The sequence below is a fragment of the Neomonachus schauinslandi genome, chromosome 14 (genome assembly GCF_002201575.2).
Source record: "Neomonachus schauinslandi chromosome 14, ASM220157v2, whole genome shotgun sequence".
Taxonomy (NCBI): domain Eukaryota; kingdom Metazoa; phylum Chordata; class Mammalia; order Carnivora; family Phocidae; genus Neomonachus; species Neomonachus schauinslandi.
Genome location: NC_058416.1, coordinates 35,432,194 through 35,447,492, shown reverse-complemented (window position 1 = coordinate 35,447,492; position 15,299 = coordinate 35,432,194). Strand labels below are relative to the sequence as shown.

General features: G+C 52.8%; 1 protein-coding gene across 50 annotated transcripts in view; it reads right to left on the bottom strand.

The window, feature by feature from the left end:
• Window positions 1-1,273: 1,273 nt before the first annotated feature.
• CELF4 (CUGBP Elav-like family member 4) overlaps window positions 1,274-15,299 on the bottom strand; it is a 289,968-nt gene continuing 275,942 nt past the window's right edge. For 25 of the 50 annotated variants that reach the window (XM_021686319.1, XM_021686315.1, XM_044920972.1 and 22 more), the window contains exons 11-12: window positions 15,210-15,293; window positions 9,841-9,968 (exon numbers count right to left, since the gene is read on the bottom strand). In XM_021686319.1, coding sequence (XP_021541994.1) covers window positions 9,841-9,968; window positions 15,210-15,293 — 212 coding nt within the window. Of the gene's footprint in view, window positions 1,301-3,355; window positions 3,410-9,796; window positions 9,969-10,372; window positions 10,452-15,149; window positions 15,294-15,299 lie in introns of those variants that run through there. The other 25 variants (XM_044920955.1, XM_044920957.1, XM_044920956.1 and 22 more) reach the window with 5 other exon arrangements.

The window sequence follows — 15,299 nt, the reverse complement described above, 5'->3', positions numbered from 1 at the left end:
GCGCGCAGCTCCCGAGCGAAGCAGGCGAGGGCTGGCAGCGGGCCTTCCAGCGACGGCGCGGCCCCCACCGGCGCGGTGAGCGGCCGGGAGCCCGCAGGTCTGGGCGAGTCCGGCCTGGCCCTCGGGGTGCACGGCGGCGTCCGACAGCACTCGCGGGGAGAAGGGATCGATGCTCAGTCTAAACTCTACAAAAGTACAGTCCTACAACATCTGGGATTTTAGCAGTAACGCTAACTTCTATAGGTTTTTTTTTTCCTTTTTTATTTTTTTTTTATTTTTTGCTTTCCTCTAATTTTTCTTCTATTATATAGGTATTTTAAACGTCTCCTTTTTAAAATTCTGTACAACTATTATGATTTTAAGAGGGGGAAGAGTTAGAAGCATTTACAGACTTTTCACAACAATTATCTTGCCTTGTAAGTCCCTTTTTTCCCCTCCTTGTTTTCTCACACTTCACAGTTAATGAGTTTTAATATTTTTGTTGCTTTCCCCAAATATCCACCAATTTGTTCATCTTAACAGCTCCATCCAGACATATAATACAGAAAACCATAGGAAAGTGTCATAGACTTGAATGAGGGTAATCAAAGCGCCTCTCAAAGTATCAAAGAACTATTATCTTGCTGTTTTAAAAGCATTGAAGCATTATTTTTCCTTTTTTTTTTGTTTTTGCTTTTTTTTGTTTTTTTTTTGTTTTTTTTATTACATTTTTCATAGAATCGCTCTAAGCTGTTTCAAGAACAGCCACGAGGCAGGAAGGAGATTCTCCTCCATCCCCCTCTATTTGACATAGAGCTACACAGCTGCAATAAAAAGTTTGGTCCTTTGGTCCCTAAATAGCTAAAGGAATGACAGATAGAGATGCTCAGTGGCGGCCTCCCAGCCGCCCCCTGGGGACCAGGCCCCGCCACACCGCTTGCCCCAGCCTGCCTCAGGCGCCCACGGGCTGGAAAAGCCCCGGGGATCGGTAAGCAGCGTCTCTTCCCACTTCCCAGCCCTTCAGCCTCCCCATCTGGTCTCAAGTTATTTTGTTTTAAAGTTGCCTTTTTTGTGTTTTTTTTTTCTCATTTTTCTTCATCTTCTTCTTTGTGTCATATATATTTTCCCCCAAACACGTGCCCTCTGAACTCCACAGACGCTATACTTTCCTTGAAGAAATGTTACAGTCACAGAGAGTGTCTGGAGTCTTCAGCTTGATTGATATTGGCTGATATGTCAAAGGTGTCATCCAACAGTTCTCATTTATAAATATATAGAGAGAGAGGTTTGTTTTTTAATGTAGCCCGTTCAGCATCCTGCCCTAAAATGAAGAAAATCAGGGCTGATTAAGCCAAGAGAGGAAACACAAAATGCATCCAAACACCAAAAGGACCCTGCCTCAGGGGTTAGGGTGGGAGCTCTGGGGGATGGCGGGAGGGAGGGGAGAGACCAGTATGAGAATTAGTCATGATCATGATACATAAAAAAGAAATCGACTCTTCTGTTCAGAGTAAGAAATCACTAGAGGTCTAGTGGTGATGGTTGTAGCTGAGGTTTTGTTGTTGGGAGAGGGATCTCGATTTGGGTTCCTTTAGAGTTCTGGAATGGGGGGGGCTAGATCTAAGGGAAGAATTTGGGACTGTGGGATATGAATTCACAATTAAACCAATGTCTGAGGGATCTAGCCCAGATACAATATGTATACAGAAGCCTAGCAAACAAGACAGCAAAAAATCTAGCAGCCCAGCCCCCTCCTCCCCTGCTTGAGGAAAAGAAGCAAGACATCCGTGACATGAATTTCGCTGAACCCTTGCCCAGTTCCCAGCCAACCGCTTCTTTCCCAAGGTCAGTAACTATTTGCGAGGCTATGTATATATATGCATATCTGGATATATGTGTAGAATATATTCACCTGCACATATGTGGATATACATGGATATGTGTGTATGTATATGCATAGATACACACATACACACACACACACACACATAATATTTTTCTCATACATGCCAGGGAATTTAGAGGAAATTCGGAACTTCAAGGGAGCGGGTGGGAGAACCTAAACAAAGTTAGAACAGATTTCATCATCAAGCTCAGATAAATTAACTCAGTTCTTGATTTTGTTTTGAATGGTGGCTTTTTTTTTTTTTTGGTGTTTTGTTTTGCTTTTAAGAAAAAAAATCATGATCTGACTAGAATCAGAAGGAGAATGCTTAATCATTGTGAATTAACAAATGAGACTCATCTCCATTATAGCAAGCAGCTGCCACTTATACATGGGGGTGACTGGTTACATCAAGAAAGTTAGAACCGCAAAGCCCCCAGTTGAGGGGACAACGTCATGCGTATATCAATCCATGCTGGCAGGTTTTTCACACTGTTGATTCAACAAACAGCAAACCGTACACAGCAGTCTAAACAATTACAACACCAAATAAAATAATAATAAAATTAAAAAACACTTGTCAAGGACCCTTTTTCAGTTGTAAACAAAAAGGTGCATTTTGCTTTTGTCAGTACTGTTTTTTCCAAACCAACCAAAAAGCCCCCCCCCCCCCCCCGTTCCCCCGCCTCCCCTCCCCACATTTAATTTAGCAGAGGTGGTTACAATACAAACCTTACAATTGTTACCAGGCTCTCTCTCAGAGGCCTCTGGCTTTGTACTCTATATATAGTTTTTTTTTGGTTTAGAATTTTTTTTTTTAATCATTCTGTTACAGTAGAGATTTTGTTTTTGTTTTTGGTTTTTGTTTTTCCTTTTGAAGTGAGATTTAAAATAGCCTAACTGGAAAAAGACCAGACCTAGGAAAAGTGTCAATTGAAAAAGGCCCCCAAATTTCTAGAAAAAAATAAAATCACAATATTTTCAAGTGCAAGTAAATCAACCACGCATAGATATTTTTTAAGCTGTTTTCCTTATTTTTAAGAAAAAAAAATAATGGTTTGCACAGTTAAATGATCCCATGTTTGATAATTCAGGAATTCATCTTTATTTTTACTATATTTTTTTGTTCTTTTGTTTTGTTTTTTTCTCTATGTGACATCTAGAGAAGCATAAAAAACGCTTAACAAGAAAAACCAAACAACAGAAAGTAAAACCACTGCAAGCACCAAGAACAAAACAAAAATGAGCACAGCAAAAAAGATTGTGGCAGCACAAAAGTCAAGAAAATGCACGTGTGATCATGACTGGCCAATCATCAACTGATACAACATCCAAGAAAAACGCTCCAATCACAGCACCTCCACGAAACTTGACGGCAATTGTCATGCAACCGATTCTTAGCCTTGTTACATGACGCCATCATGTCACACTGTGAACTTTGAGTTGATTTGAACTTACGGATGGGGGACTGTTTTCTCCACTCTCATGTGATTACGTGAACTTTATTCCTAGCTCAGCGCGAGACTGTGGTGGATTTGACTGGCCCTGGTTGGGTTGTTGGAATTTGATTGAATGACAAAAGAAGAAAAGATTTTTATATATATTTATATATGTAGAGAGAGAGAGAGAGAAAGAAAGAGAGGACAAGAGAGTGTGGGCAAGGGGGAGGGAAGAGGCAGGGGCAGGTTGGGTGGGGTCGGGGAATGTGGGAGGGCAGGGACAGTCGGGTGGAGGGTGAAGAAGGGCAAGGAAAAGTTAAAACAAAATCAAAAGGAAAAATATTTATACAGCACCAGACCACAGCATCAATCTAAAAGCTCGGATGAGAGAACAGCAGTCAAATCATAAGAGAACTGAAAAGAACTCAAAGGATGGAGGAAGCCGGCAGACAGACGACATGGGCACATCAACACACACACACACACACACACACACGCACACACATACGCACACACGGTTGTTTATGCAGACACGTGGTACTGTGAACAGTAGCAGAACCTCACACAGGGCCACTAAGGGCATCCATCATGCGTTGGGAGGAGGAAGAGGGGAGTGCGCAGTTTGGCAAGAGGGCTAGGAAAAATAAAACAGCCCCTCGAACCAGAACCACCGTGGCCAGCAAGCAGATCAGGGAGGACGCTCTCTGCTTTGTATCACCCTCGGTTCTCTCTCCCCCCGGGGGGCGGGGGGGCACGCTCTCCTCACTCCCCCAGCCTTCTGTGGCATCAGCCTGTGGACCAGCAGAGGGAGCCTGTCAGGGTCACCCTGAACGGCGGGGTCGATCAGAGGCTGGCTAAGGTGACTTGTATCCGAGGGGTCCATTCACGGGGCCCTGTGCTGCCACAGTAGAGTCCACACCAACAGCAACTCGGTCCTTCCGCCCCTGTGGTCCAGCCTTGGCCACCCTCCCCAGAGAAGAGGGTCTCCTCTGCAAGAGCACCCACTGTGTGACGTTACGGTCCTCTCCTCTTCTGCTCTGCCCCAACCCTCTTTTCTTAGAACCTTCAGAAAACGAACACGTTCAGTTTGGAGATTGAGAGTAAATCACATCAGTGTTACTGGAATTCTATGAACACGCCTTGGCATTGCTGATTTCATTTCATGATCACCTCATACCCTTCGCTATGCTCCCAAGGTGGCCCATGTGGCCAAAATGATGCTACTTCCGGGCACATGAAGCCTTTAGAAGGCTCCACAGCGCTGACCCATGGAAGGGCCAAGAAGGAAGACTATGGGGTGCCCTCCACCAGGGAGGGGAGTGCTATGGCCCTGGTCTCCAGTCTCTGCTGCTGTCACTTCTGGTCTGCTGACCTCCCCTCCTCCACCTTGTCCTCCTCCGTTCCCTACACCCCTGCAGGTACATCTTTCTAGACTGACCCATCTCACAGGCCCTTACCTGCCTTCTTTACTGGTGGAGCCCTAGGTGGCTGGGGCTGAGTCCCCTTCTCTGTCAGGTATCATCACATTCTTCCACTTTGAGTTATCTTCTGCCCTCCTTACCACGTCACGGTCCTCTGCCCCAAACCCAGGAATTTGGAGGTTCCCAGCCCTACCCCCTCCTCATGGTTACCCCTGAGCTTGCTCCCCAGCCCCCGCTCCCTGAAGCCTCTGCACCTGGCTTATCTGCAGGGGTTTCAATCCACCAGGCTTCTACACAGAGCAGACTTCCACTCTCAGCTTTGTGTCTTTCTTCAGGGAGTGTGGAAGGGGAGTCTGGCATCTGAAATGTCACTGTGGGTAAGCTACCAAGTCGCTGAGGGGTGACTCTATTTTAAGCGCATACCCAGCCTCCGGCTCTGCCTTCACAGAACAGCTTTTCCTTCACAGACCCCTGCCTGCCAGCCCATCCGAGCTGGGCTTTTTGCTCTTCTATGGCAACTGCAACTAAGGGGCCCCTGGGGACCCCCTCCATTCCCCACCCCCCCACTCCTGAGCACCTCATGGGTGCCCATTCCTCCCCACTGGACTTGCTCCTAAGCCGGCCCCCAGTTTGCCTCTAGCCGCCCTTCGGCGCCTGCGCTGTTCTGGGTCCTGAAGATCCAAGCTGACCATCACGCAGCACCTCCTCAAAGCCCAGCATGGGGAACTTCTCGTACCCACTCTTGCCCCTCACACACACACATGCTTGGCCCGACACACAAACATGCTGTCACACTCATTCAACCCCTCGGGAGCCTCCCCAAGGCTCTGCATGTGCACAGCTGGCTAGCTGACTACTCTCTTCATTAGGGAACAGGCGGACCCTTGCCTGCACGGATGACCCCTTCTTGCCACCCTCTCAAAGATCCTCACAAAGCACAGCCCAAGAGGTGGCAGCAGGGTCACTGACCAGCAAGGGGAGCTTGAATCAGGCCTGGGAAGCTCCAACTCACGACCTGGGAGAGGAAATTATGGTCAGCTGAGCCAAATCAGATGCCAGGTTCTAAACACAGCTGGGCTCCAGCCAGAGAAGGCCCCGCCCCAAAGCCGCCGCCCAGCCCGGAGCAGGTGAGGCCCAAAGCACCCATACCTGCACAGCTCAGAGCAGACACCATGCAAAAGCACACTCAGAGCCACAACCCAGGACCCAGAAGAGAGAGGACTCCCACTGAAGTCAGACACGCTGCTCAGTGTCCTCCAACCACAGAACCTGCCCTCAGCTTGGGGCCCAGCACGTGCTACTGATCTCTGTGGCAGGACAACGGACTTGTCTATTCTGCTCACTGTCTGTGGACTTGGCCACACTTTTGCCCAGTCTTCTTACCTTTGCCTCCTCCCTCTTAGTTTCCTGGTAAAGATTTCTTAGAGAAACCCCCACCTTTGTACAAGGTAATGAGCCCAAGCAACCAGAGAGGCAGGGGCATCAGGGAAACCAGGAGTGGGTGGGGGGTCATACCCTCAGGAGACATCAGGATTTGGGGAGCCAACCTGACTCCACCCAGGCTGCACATTATGGAACCAGCACCCAACCACACTCCCCACAGCTGCCCAGCTGGGGCCCCCTCCTCCCCTAGATCTGCCACACTTCTGTTCTAACCTGGCTCTGGACCCACGGTGACTTCGGGTGGCCAGCTGGGCCCTGGGATCCCTCCACCCCCTCACCCCTTTGCTCCCAGCTATGGCTTGTCCCTCCACCCTGTCTGCTCAGGCTAGCCCTGTCCCTCTGAGCATCTAGGACTCATCATTTGCAAACACCCTTTATGGGCCTGTAAAATCGGGGGTTTTTAGCTGTTTTTGCATGCTGTTTCCTCCGCTTGTCTCTGCAGTCCCCACGCCTGTGCCTTGTCTCAGCATCTCCTTCTGTTACAGCCTCTAACAGGCTTAAGTTGGAAAGCCTGAAATCACCTTTTGTTAAAATGCTGTCTAAATGGATTAAAGGTCAACTTTATTTGTAGGAGTTATGTTATGTCATAGTTTTTTAGAAGACTGCTTAGAAGGGAGGAGCCCAGAGAAGTGAAATGTCATGACATGCCCCCTCAGATATTCAGGACAAGACTCTGGAGTGGGAGGGGTGGGGTGAGGATAACGGGGAGCAGGGGGTGGTGATCATTCTCCTTACTTAAAGGCACTTAGGAGCACATCCTCTGGAACAAGGCTCCAGCTTCAAATCATGGCTCTACCACTCAGTAGCTGATAGGCAAGTAACTTAATCTTTTGTGCTCCATCTTTAAAATGGGAATCAAGACAGAGTAGTCAGAGTGATACAGTTACACCTTAGACTTGTAAACTGTAAGAACTGTGCCTCGTGTACGGTAAGCACCACGTGAAGTTTGGGTTCTCGGCTGTCTGGTCCTGGTTTTCCCTGGGGGAAGAAGCCCTCTGCTTTCTTTTTTTTTTTTTTTTTAAGATTTTTTTATTTATTTATTTGAGAGAGAGAGAGCACATGAGAGGGGGGAGGGTCGGGAGGGTCAGAGGGAGAAGCAGACTCCCCGCCGAGCAGGGAGCCCGATGCGGGACTGGATCCAGGGACTCCAGGATCATGACCTGAGCCGAAGGCAGGCGCTTAACCAACTGAGCCACCCAGGCGCCCAGCCCTCTGCTTTCTAAACCATGCCTCTCAAGCCCTCACTACAACTATGAGTGTCAGCTGCTTCCACCCTGTGGGCCACTTCTTACCTTCTGTCCCAAACAGCAAATCTGCCTCACTTACCCTTCCTCTGGGAATTTCTCTGACCTACAGGTTCTATCCTTGCTTGGGTTTTAGTTGCCCGTAGGTCTAGGAGGCTAAGACAAGCTGCTTTCACGGGAGACATAAAACATACCCACAGGGGCCCCTCGGAATCTCAGGGCATGGCCCTGGAGCATGCCCCCTCCTTACAAATCCTCTGATGACTCCAATACCTTGGTTTCATTAATGTAGAAATGGTAGCCCAAGAGGTCATGCCTTCATGGCAGAGCTAAGTTTATCTATGAAAAAGGGCTCTCTGTCCAGAAAGGGTTGCTCTCACTGACCGACCCCCCCACTCCTATGGAAGTGCACCCCCTTGCAGGCTGCGTCCTGCTGTCTGTACTTGCTGAGCCAGAAGCTCGTGCGGGCAGGATGGTGACCCTCTCATCTCTGCAGGCCAGCACCAAGCCCAGGGCCCGGCCTGGGAAGGGGCCACACTCTGAATGAACATGGGTGTACGCATCTTCACATGAGCCAGAGATGGGCAGGGGCGGGGACTCAGCAGGCAAGAGAGGCGGCTTTTGCTTTTCCAGCCTTGCAGAAAGTAGAGACTCAAGCACCCTCTTTGAGTCACCTTTTGAGGTGAGTGTTGCTGCTCCTGGTCGGATGGAGGGTGTTCTGCTGGTAGTGGTGGGATTTGAGACTGGGAAACTGGAGATCTCCCTCCCAAACTCCAGACTCTGAACCTCCACGTGAGTGGCTAACTCACGGGCTTTCCACCAATGCCTCTTCATCTCGGGTCACGGCAACTCTGCTCTTCCAATCACTCGGGCCAAAAGTTGGGGCTCATCCTTGACTCCTTCTGTCACACCCGCCTCCGATTCATTATAAACACATCCTGGCTCTGCCTTCCCAAAACACCAAGAACGCAACTCCATCCTACCACACTGACTGCTGCTGCCCCAGATGGAGTGGTCCACGCACTAGCCTTCTGCTTGGGCTGCCACAGTCTATCAACGCAGCAACCAGTCATTGTGCTGACATGCAACGGGTCACACCACTCTTCTACTCACTGCTCTCCAACGGCTCCCCAGCACCCACTCCCGTAGTCTATACAATGGCCTGCAGGTCCTGCTGGAGGTGGTCCTCCTCACCTCTGGGACCCCCTCTCCTGCCATGCTCCCATGCTTGCTCTCCTCCAGCCACTTTGTTCTGCTCTTCTCCAACACACCACCCTGCCCTCTCTTTGGAGCCTTTGCACTGGCTGAAAGACTCGCTCCTCCAGATGCCGGCATGGCCCCCGGCCTCACCTTCACGTCTTTGCTTGAATGTCACCTACTCAACAAGGCCTACTGTAACTACCTGATTTAACTGTAATCAACAATTCTGACACATTATATAATTTACTCTTTGGTCATATGTGCTTGTTTATTGTCTGTCTCCCCTTCTAAGGACAAGGGTTCTTGTCAGTCTTATTCGGTGCTGAGTCCCAAGTACCTAACAGTACCTGGTGCACAGTACTGCTGATGGGAGTGGAGGGGCAGAGGGCTGGGAGACCTGCCTCTGGCCTGTGGGTGAGCTGGGCCTACAGGAGCGCCCAGCAATGTGGGATACCAGGCTGAAGGAGGGCCTGACACATCTCCCTCAACCCCCTCCCCCTTTCCCAGGAAGCTGCTTCACCCAGGGGAACAAGTGGCCTGGAAGAGGAGTAGCCAACTATGTCTCCAGCCTCCAGGCAGGACCCAGACTGAGCAGGAAGGGCTAACGACTGCCCACTCATCACGTGGTAAAGCAGGCAGGGCAAAGTGGTTCCAGTGCTAGGCCATCATCCTCCTCAACTTCTGCCCCAGACTTGACTGAGCTACGGAGAATTGGAGGGGTGAGGGGGTCAAGTGTCTAAAGACCACCAGCCCTCAAGGCAGGAGAGATGGGAAGGGGAGAGCCAGGGAGTCTAGGAGAAGGCCCCAGGAGACGTGGACAGCTCCCCCTCCCAAACTCTCCCTGCCCTGAGCTTGCCACAGGCTCACCCCAGGGTTTTCTGGCAAACAGGATTGCCAGTGTAGACCTCCTGGATGCACGGTCCAGGGCTCGCCCCACCTGCTCAGAACGGTTCCCTCACTCCTGCTTCTCTTGGCTCTGCAACAGGGGGATGGCCACGCCCATTTCTGCCGGATGACCACAGCTCTAGGCCTGCCCCCAGGCACCGGCTGAGGAGCAGGTCGAGCTGGGCGCAGCGGGTCCAAGGCAAGCGAGGGTCCAGCTCAGGAAGGCCAGAGGAGGCGGCGGGTCCGAACGGTGTCCCTTCCCCAACCCCCCGTCCCCGCGCCCCGGCCGCCCCCGGTTACCTGTGCGAGTCCTGGTCTCCCCCGGGGGACGCTCCCGCCGGCGCTCAGTATGGGCGATTGGCGTCTTTGGGCCGCTTCAGCTGCACCTTGAGCCTCTTCATGCCGATCTGGAAGCCGTTCATGGCCTGGATGGCGGTCTGCGCGCTGGCCGGGTTGTCGAAGCTCACGAAGCCTGGCGAGACACGAGGGACGAGGGCCTGCGTTTCCACGGGGCCGCCCCGGCGGGGAGGGGTGGGTGGGGAGAAGGGCGGGGCCCGAGGGCGGGGCGGGGCGGGGCTGGCGGCGGCCCCTCCCTGCGCTCCCGCCGCACCCCGGCAGGAGGGGGGCCTCGAGGCTCCTCCCCCCCTCGGGGCCCCGCCCCGGCCCGGCCTCACGCCCCCCACAGCCCGCGAGCGCGCGGCCCCTCCCGGGGTGGGCGTGTCCGGGGCTCCAGGCCTCGCAGACCCGCGCCTCCGGGCCGGGCCTCCCCAGCTCCACCGCGGCTTTGGGAGGCGCCACTCTCCTGGGCGCCCTCGCCCCCCACCCCGGCCGGCCCCGGCACCTCAGCCCTCTCCTTCGGTGGGAGGGCGGACACACCTGCGGGTGGAGGAGTTTATTGGACACTGTCCTCCCTGACAGGAGGGGGCCTGGCAGCGGGAGGGCACAGGGTGCCGGCCTGGGGAGAGAGAGGAGTGCGAGGGGGAGGGAGGGGGGCACCCCGGAGAAAACCTCTCCACCGCCGTTTCCAGCCGCCCCCCTCGCGAGGGCCGCCTGGCCGCGGGGGAAGGCAGGGGCTGACAGTCCTCGCGGCCCTCCGCCCCCCTCCCGGTCCTTGGCGAGGCTGCCCCCAGCCAGGCTCCTGGCAGACACTTGCCTAAATCCAGTCCGACTCGCAGGAACCCACCACTTCTCGCCCAGGGGTTGTGGGCACCTCCCTTTTATTTAAAATTCCAAGCCCTGGGAGCAGGTGCTCTTGCCCTGGATTCTAAGCGCGCACCAACTGATGCATCCCCTATGAACCCCTCATGGTATCTATAATAACAATAGTAGTACAAATTAACACTATTAGTAAAAGTTAGTTGAGAGCCTTCTCTGTGGACTAGGCACTGCAGAAGAGCTTTTCACAAGGTCACTCCTCCCAACATCCCAGAATGAGATATGGAACCATCTATGGCTCCCAGTCACCTTCTGAAACAAGCAGCTCCCAGCTGGGGAGGGGTAAGGGTCTGAAAGTTAGTTTAGAAGTCACCCTTTGGGAACTTTGAATGCATCTCCTTATAGGGACTACACTGTACATCAGCATTTCTTAAACTGGCCCTAATCGGTATTCCTGAGAAAGGGGCTTCTGTGGTCAAGTAGGCTTGCCACCATGCCCCTCTGGGATAGTTCAAGGCACATTAACAAATAAACACCCCACCTCCCACCCCAAGTTCTCCAGTAAATAAACATTTACAGCTTTGTTTGCCTAGTATTTCCTGGAATTTATTTGACTTTAGAGGTCCTTTCTCCTGTAAAATGGACTTAGATCCTGCGAAATAAGTTTGGCGAGGTTCCCAGGCCATCCTGCAAGCATGTCTCATTTAGGGTGCTTGTCCCCAAATGGCCTCTGGATATATAAGTGATAGGTGTACAGACCCCCACGGAAGCAGTAGCTGTTTTCTTGGCTAATTGTCCATGGTACATTGGGCCTGTCCTCAACCCCTCCCTCACCCTCCCCATGTGGTGACTCTGTCTTTTTACCTCTGCCCTAGGCACTGCCTCCATTGGTCTCTCTCCTCTTTCTCTTGACTCCTTCCTGCTTTTGCTCACGTTTGCTCACGCTTGCTCTGGCAGCCGAGAGCCATCAAAGATGTGTGTACACGCAGTAAGTGTACTCAAGAGTGGGTGTGTGTGAGCTCAGGTGGAATCAGTGAGTCAGGCCAGAGAAAGAGGACCGAGCTCTGTGCAAGTCCATCCACCACAACAGGAGAGATTTCGGATGGCCCTTAGTCAGAGAGCCGCATGGGGCGTCCTTCTACCTGCTGCTCTCATCCCCCTGGCCGGTCCACCACCCCACTGACCTCTCCGCCTGACGCCCACGGGCACGTCTTCGCAGAGCAGAACGGTTTTCACACGTGGGAACTGTAGGTCTGTTACACTGCCCTCCCCCAGAGTTAGGGGGTGGTTGCACTAAAGCTTCTCTCTCTGTCGGGAGAGAGCCTAACTGAAGGCGACAGCCCTCTCTCCTTCGCTGGCCTGCCCACACAGCACTATCAGCCCAGACTCTACCTCCCCATCTGCCCCCTGCCCTATGTGGCTCTTCTTGCAGGAAACACACGTGAGCAAAGCACGGAGGAGTTGGGAGCAAGATAAAGGGGCTGGAGGTGCTATCTAGGGCAGAGGGCTAAAGGCAAGGACGGCCGCCCAGTGGGGAGAGTGGGAGACAAGAGGTCCTGGAGGGAAGAAGCCCAGCCTTCATAGGAGAGTTTAGTCTCTGGGAGCTCAGGGGTTGGTAAGGGTTCCAGGCTCAGGGGAACGTTTCTTCCTCAGCTAGTTTTGTTAACTGGTGAGTACTCAGGGCCGCTGAACAGGGCTCTGGACACCATCCGCCATTTTTATGGTTACCAGGACTGTGTTCCTCCCCCCAGAGCCTCCTCCCCCATCGCTCCCAGCCCTGAGAAGGCTCCTGCCTCCCAGACTTTGGGAAGCCGTGTGGGGAGGATGCCCTCCTGGTGTCCCCCCACCAGCCCTTCTTCCAACAGAGCAACCATTTGTGCTGCACGTCAGCTCACAAAGGCTCCTGGAAGATTCTGTTTATGCTTATAAAGAGCAAGTGGGGCCTTTGAGGGGCTCACTTTAACACAGGACCACATTTACGCAAAGACAACCCCTCCTTTTAGGAACAAAGGGGGCCCTAGCACCTCCTGAGGGTCTGCTCTGGCAAAGCCCCTCACACACACCACCTCCTATAACCCTCACACCGCCCCTGAGAATGACCGCCAACGTCCTCATTTCACAAATGAGGACACTAAGGCTCAGTGTTAAATGCCCTGCCTAGGAATGAGCGCTGGAGTTCGTTCTTACACTGAAGGCCTACGGGAGAGTTGCCAAAAGCTCAGCTGCCAAAGCAAGCAAGAAAGAACCCATGGGGCTTAAGGAGGAAGCACTGAGCCAGGTGGGCATGGCAGAAGCCTGTCCTTCTCTAAGGCCAGTGGGTGTTTAGCGCTAGAAGTCTGTTCAGGAACAGAGGAAAGAGCCAGCGTAGAGGGATACAGAGGATGATTTTCAGAAAAAAACGGAAAAAACCTTGGTCCTGGAGAATTTAAATAGGCAAATGGCGGGGGTAGTGTCTGGGGCAGACTCCAAGGAAATGCCTTTGAAAAAGTGGGCTGTGTCCCCACCAGGGACAGCACAAAGGCTCCGGGGACGTGGCCAGAGAGCAAGCCGGCTGGCCCCGTTGCCCAGCGCTTGGTGGGCTCCTAGCAGCATCATCTGCCGTCTGTAACATCTGAGCCTTATTTAAAGAGCAAATGCAATGATCTCCAGTGTGGTGTTCTTACATAACTGTAATTTGTCAGCAGAAATACCGGTCAAACAGGGGAGGGGCGCAACCCTGTCTTTTTCTATTGCTTTGTTTTCTCATACCCAAAGAGAAAGGAGCTGCTGGGATAACCCTATGCCCTCCAAGTACCACACATTTCCTGTGGCAGCTGCCGGAGGGGAAGGGACCAGGGTGCAAAGACCTTGACTGCTTTGGGGAACATGCTCTAAAACCTCACGCCGTTCATGGTTCTGCAAAGTGGATCTCCTAACTGGGATCTCCTTCTCCTGTGCTTGCTGATGCTTCTACACACTTGTGCCGACTCCCCTCCACCACCCCAAGCTGTGACCGGCGTTCCCCAGGCAACCCCGGCCCCTATTCTGTCCTCACAGGCCCAGAATCTGGGGTTCAATCTGGAGATCTAAGCTTCTGGCAGACTCAGCTCTGGTTCCATGTGTGGCTCTCCGGGGACTGGACTCCTCACTCCCTGGGGACTCATGAGTGGATCTCGCCCTGGAGGAAGGGCTGATGGAGGTGAAAGAGGAAGCAGGAGAGGGGGCTGAGGAGGAGTAGAGGGGAGAGGTGTGGGAATGAGGTGGGATTCCAGGAGGTCTAAAGCAAATCCAAACACAGTATGCCCAGTTGAATTCAAATTTCAGATAAATAATGAATATTTTTTTACTATAGGCATATCCCCAATATTGCATGGAACATATCACATATAATATTTGGGACATACTTACACACACAAAAATGCATCCATTGTTCATCAGAAATTCCAATTTAACTGGGCACCCTGTATTTTATCTGACAACCAGACTTCCAGATCCTCCCGAGTCCCCTGTCCCATCTCGCATCCTGCCACCACGCACATTTCCTAAAAGCTGTATTTTTATTCTATTATCCTCAGGTCAAGGACCTGCTATCATCTCCCGCTGCCTCCATCCCGGAAGCCCTCCCCCAACACAGCCCCTCCCTCACAGCTGACCTCCCCTGACCCCTTCTCCCCAAAGCCTCCTGCTGCTTCCTCAGTCACTGTCCTTCCCCTCTTGTCCTCCCCACTCCCGCGCCCATTCTCTTGGCCCTCCGTGGAACTCCCTCCCCTTCCTCATGTCTCTGTACATCCACCTGCCTTTCTCTTTGCTCCATTACTTGGTGCCTTGCAGACTTCAGTGCTGCGCAGTAGGCATGATTGTCATCTAAGCTCAGACCTGAGGCTTCCTGAGGGCAGGACCAGTTTGCTCTTCCTGACTCCTCAGCAATGTGGCTCTGGTGGCCTGAGGGAGTGGTGGGGGAAGGAGGGTTCAGTGGACGGCAGGAGGGGAGCAGAGAGCAGGGTAGACAGAGAAGGGCGGCAGGGGCAGGACAGAGAGGTGGACAGAGGAGGCCAAGGGGCAGGCAGGACAGGGGGGGCCTCAGCGGGGCAAACCCCTCCCCCCAAGGATCATGCTCCACATCCACCAGGGCCTCGAGGATGGCCAGAGGAGGGGATGCTGGGAGAATGGGCTCTGCTGGATGCCCCACCACCCTGGCCCAAGGTGACTCCTTCCCCTTCTCGGTGGGTGGAAACTGGGCCTTGTGGAGGGCGGGGGAACCTGTCTCTTGTACTGGGATGGGGGAGATGGGGAGCGGGTGGGGGGCAGTGGTGGGCAGGGAAAGCCAAGAAGCCAAAAGAACAGTCGCAGAGAGAAGAGGGGTGGAGATGGAGGCTTGGGGCTGGGCCTTAGGGAGCACCTGGGGCTGGGGGCGATGTGAAGGAGGAGGTTAAAAGCAGTCGGACACTGGACACTGGTAAATTGGTGCGAGCACCGCCCTGTCCTGGGTGAAGCTAGTTGGTTTGTTATCTTTACCCACCAAAGCATTTACTTTGGTTAGTCGCCCGATCCACAAACACTTTCGAGGAGATGACATTACCGAAAGGGAGGAACATCTGCATCAGCTCAGCGTCCCCAAACTCCTGGGGCAGATGGTAGATGAACAGGTTACAGCCCTCGGGCCCTGCGG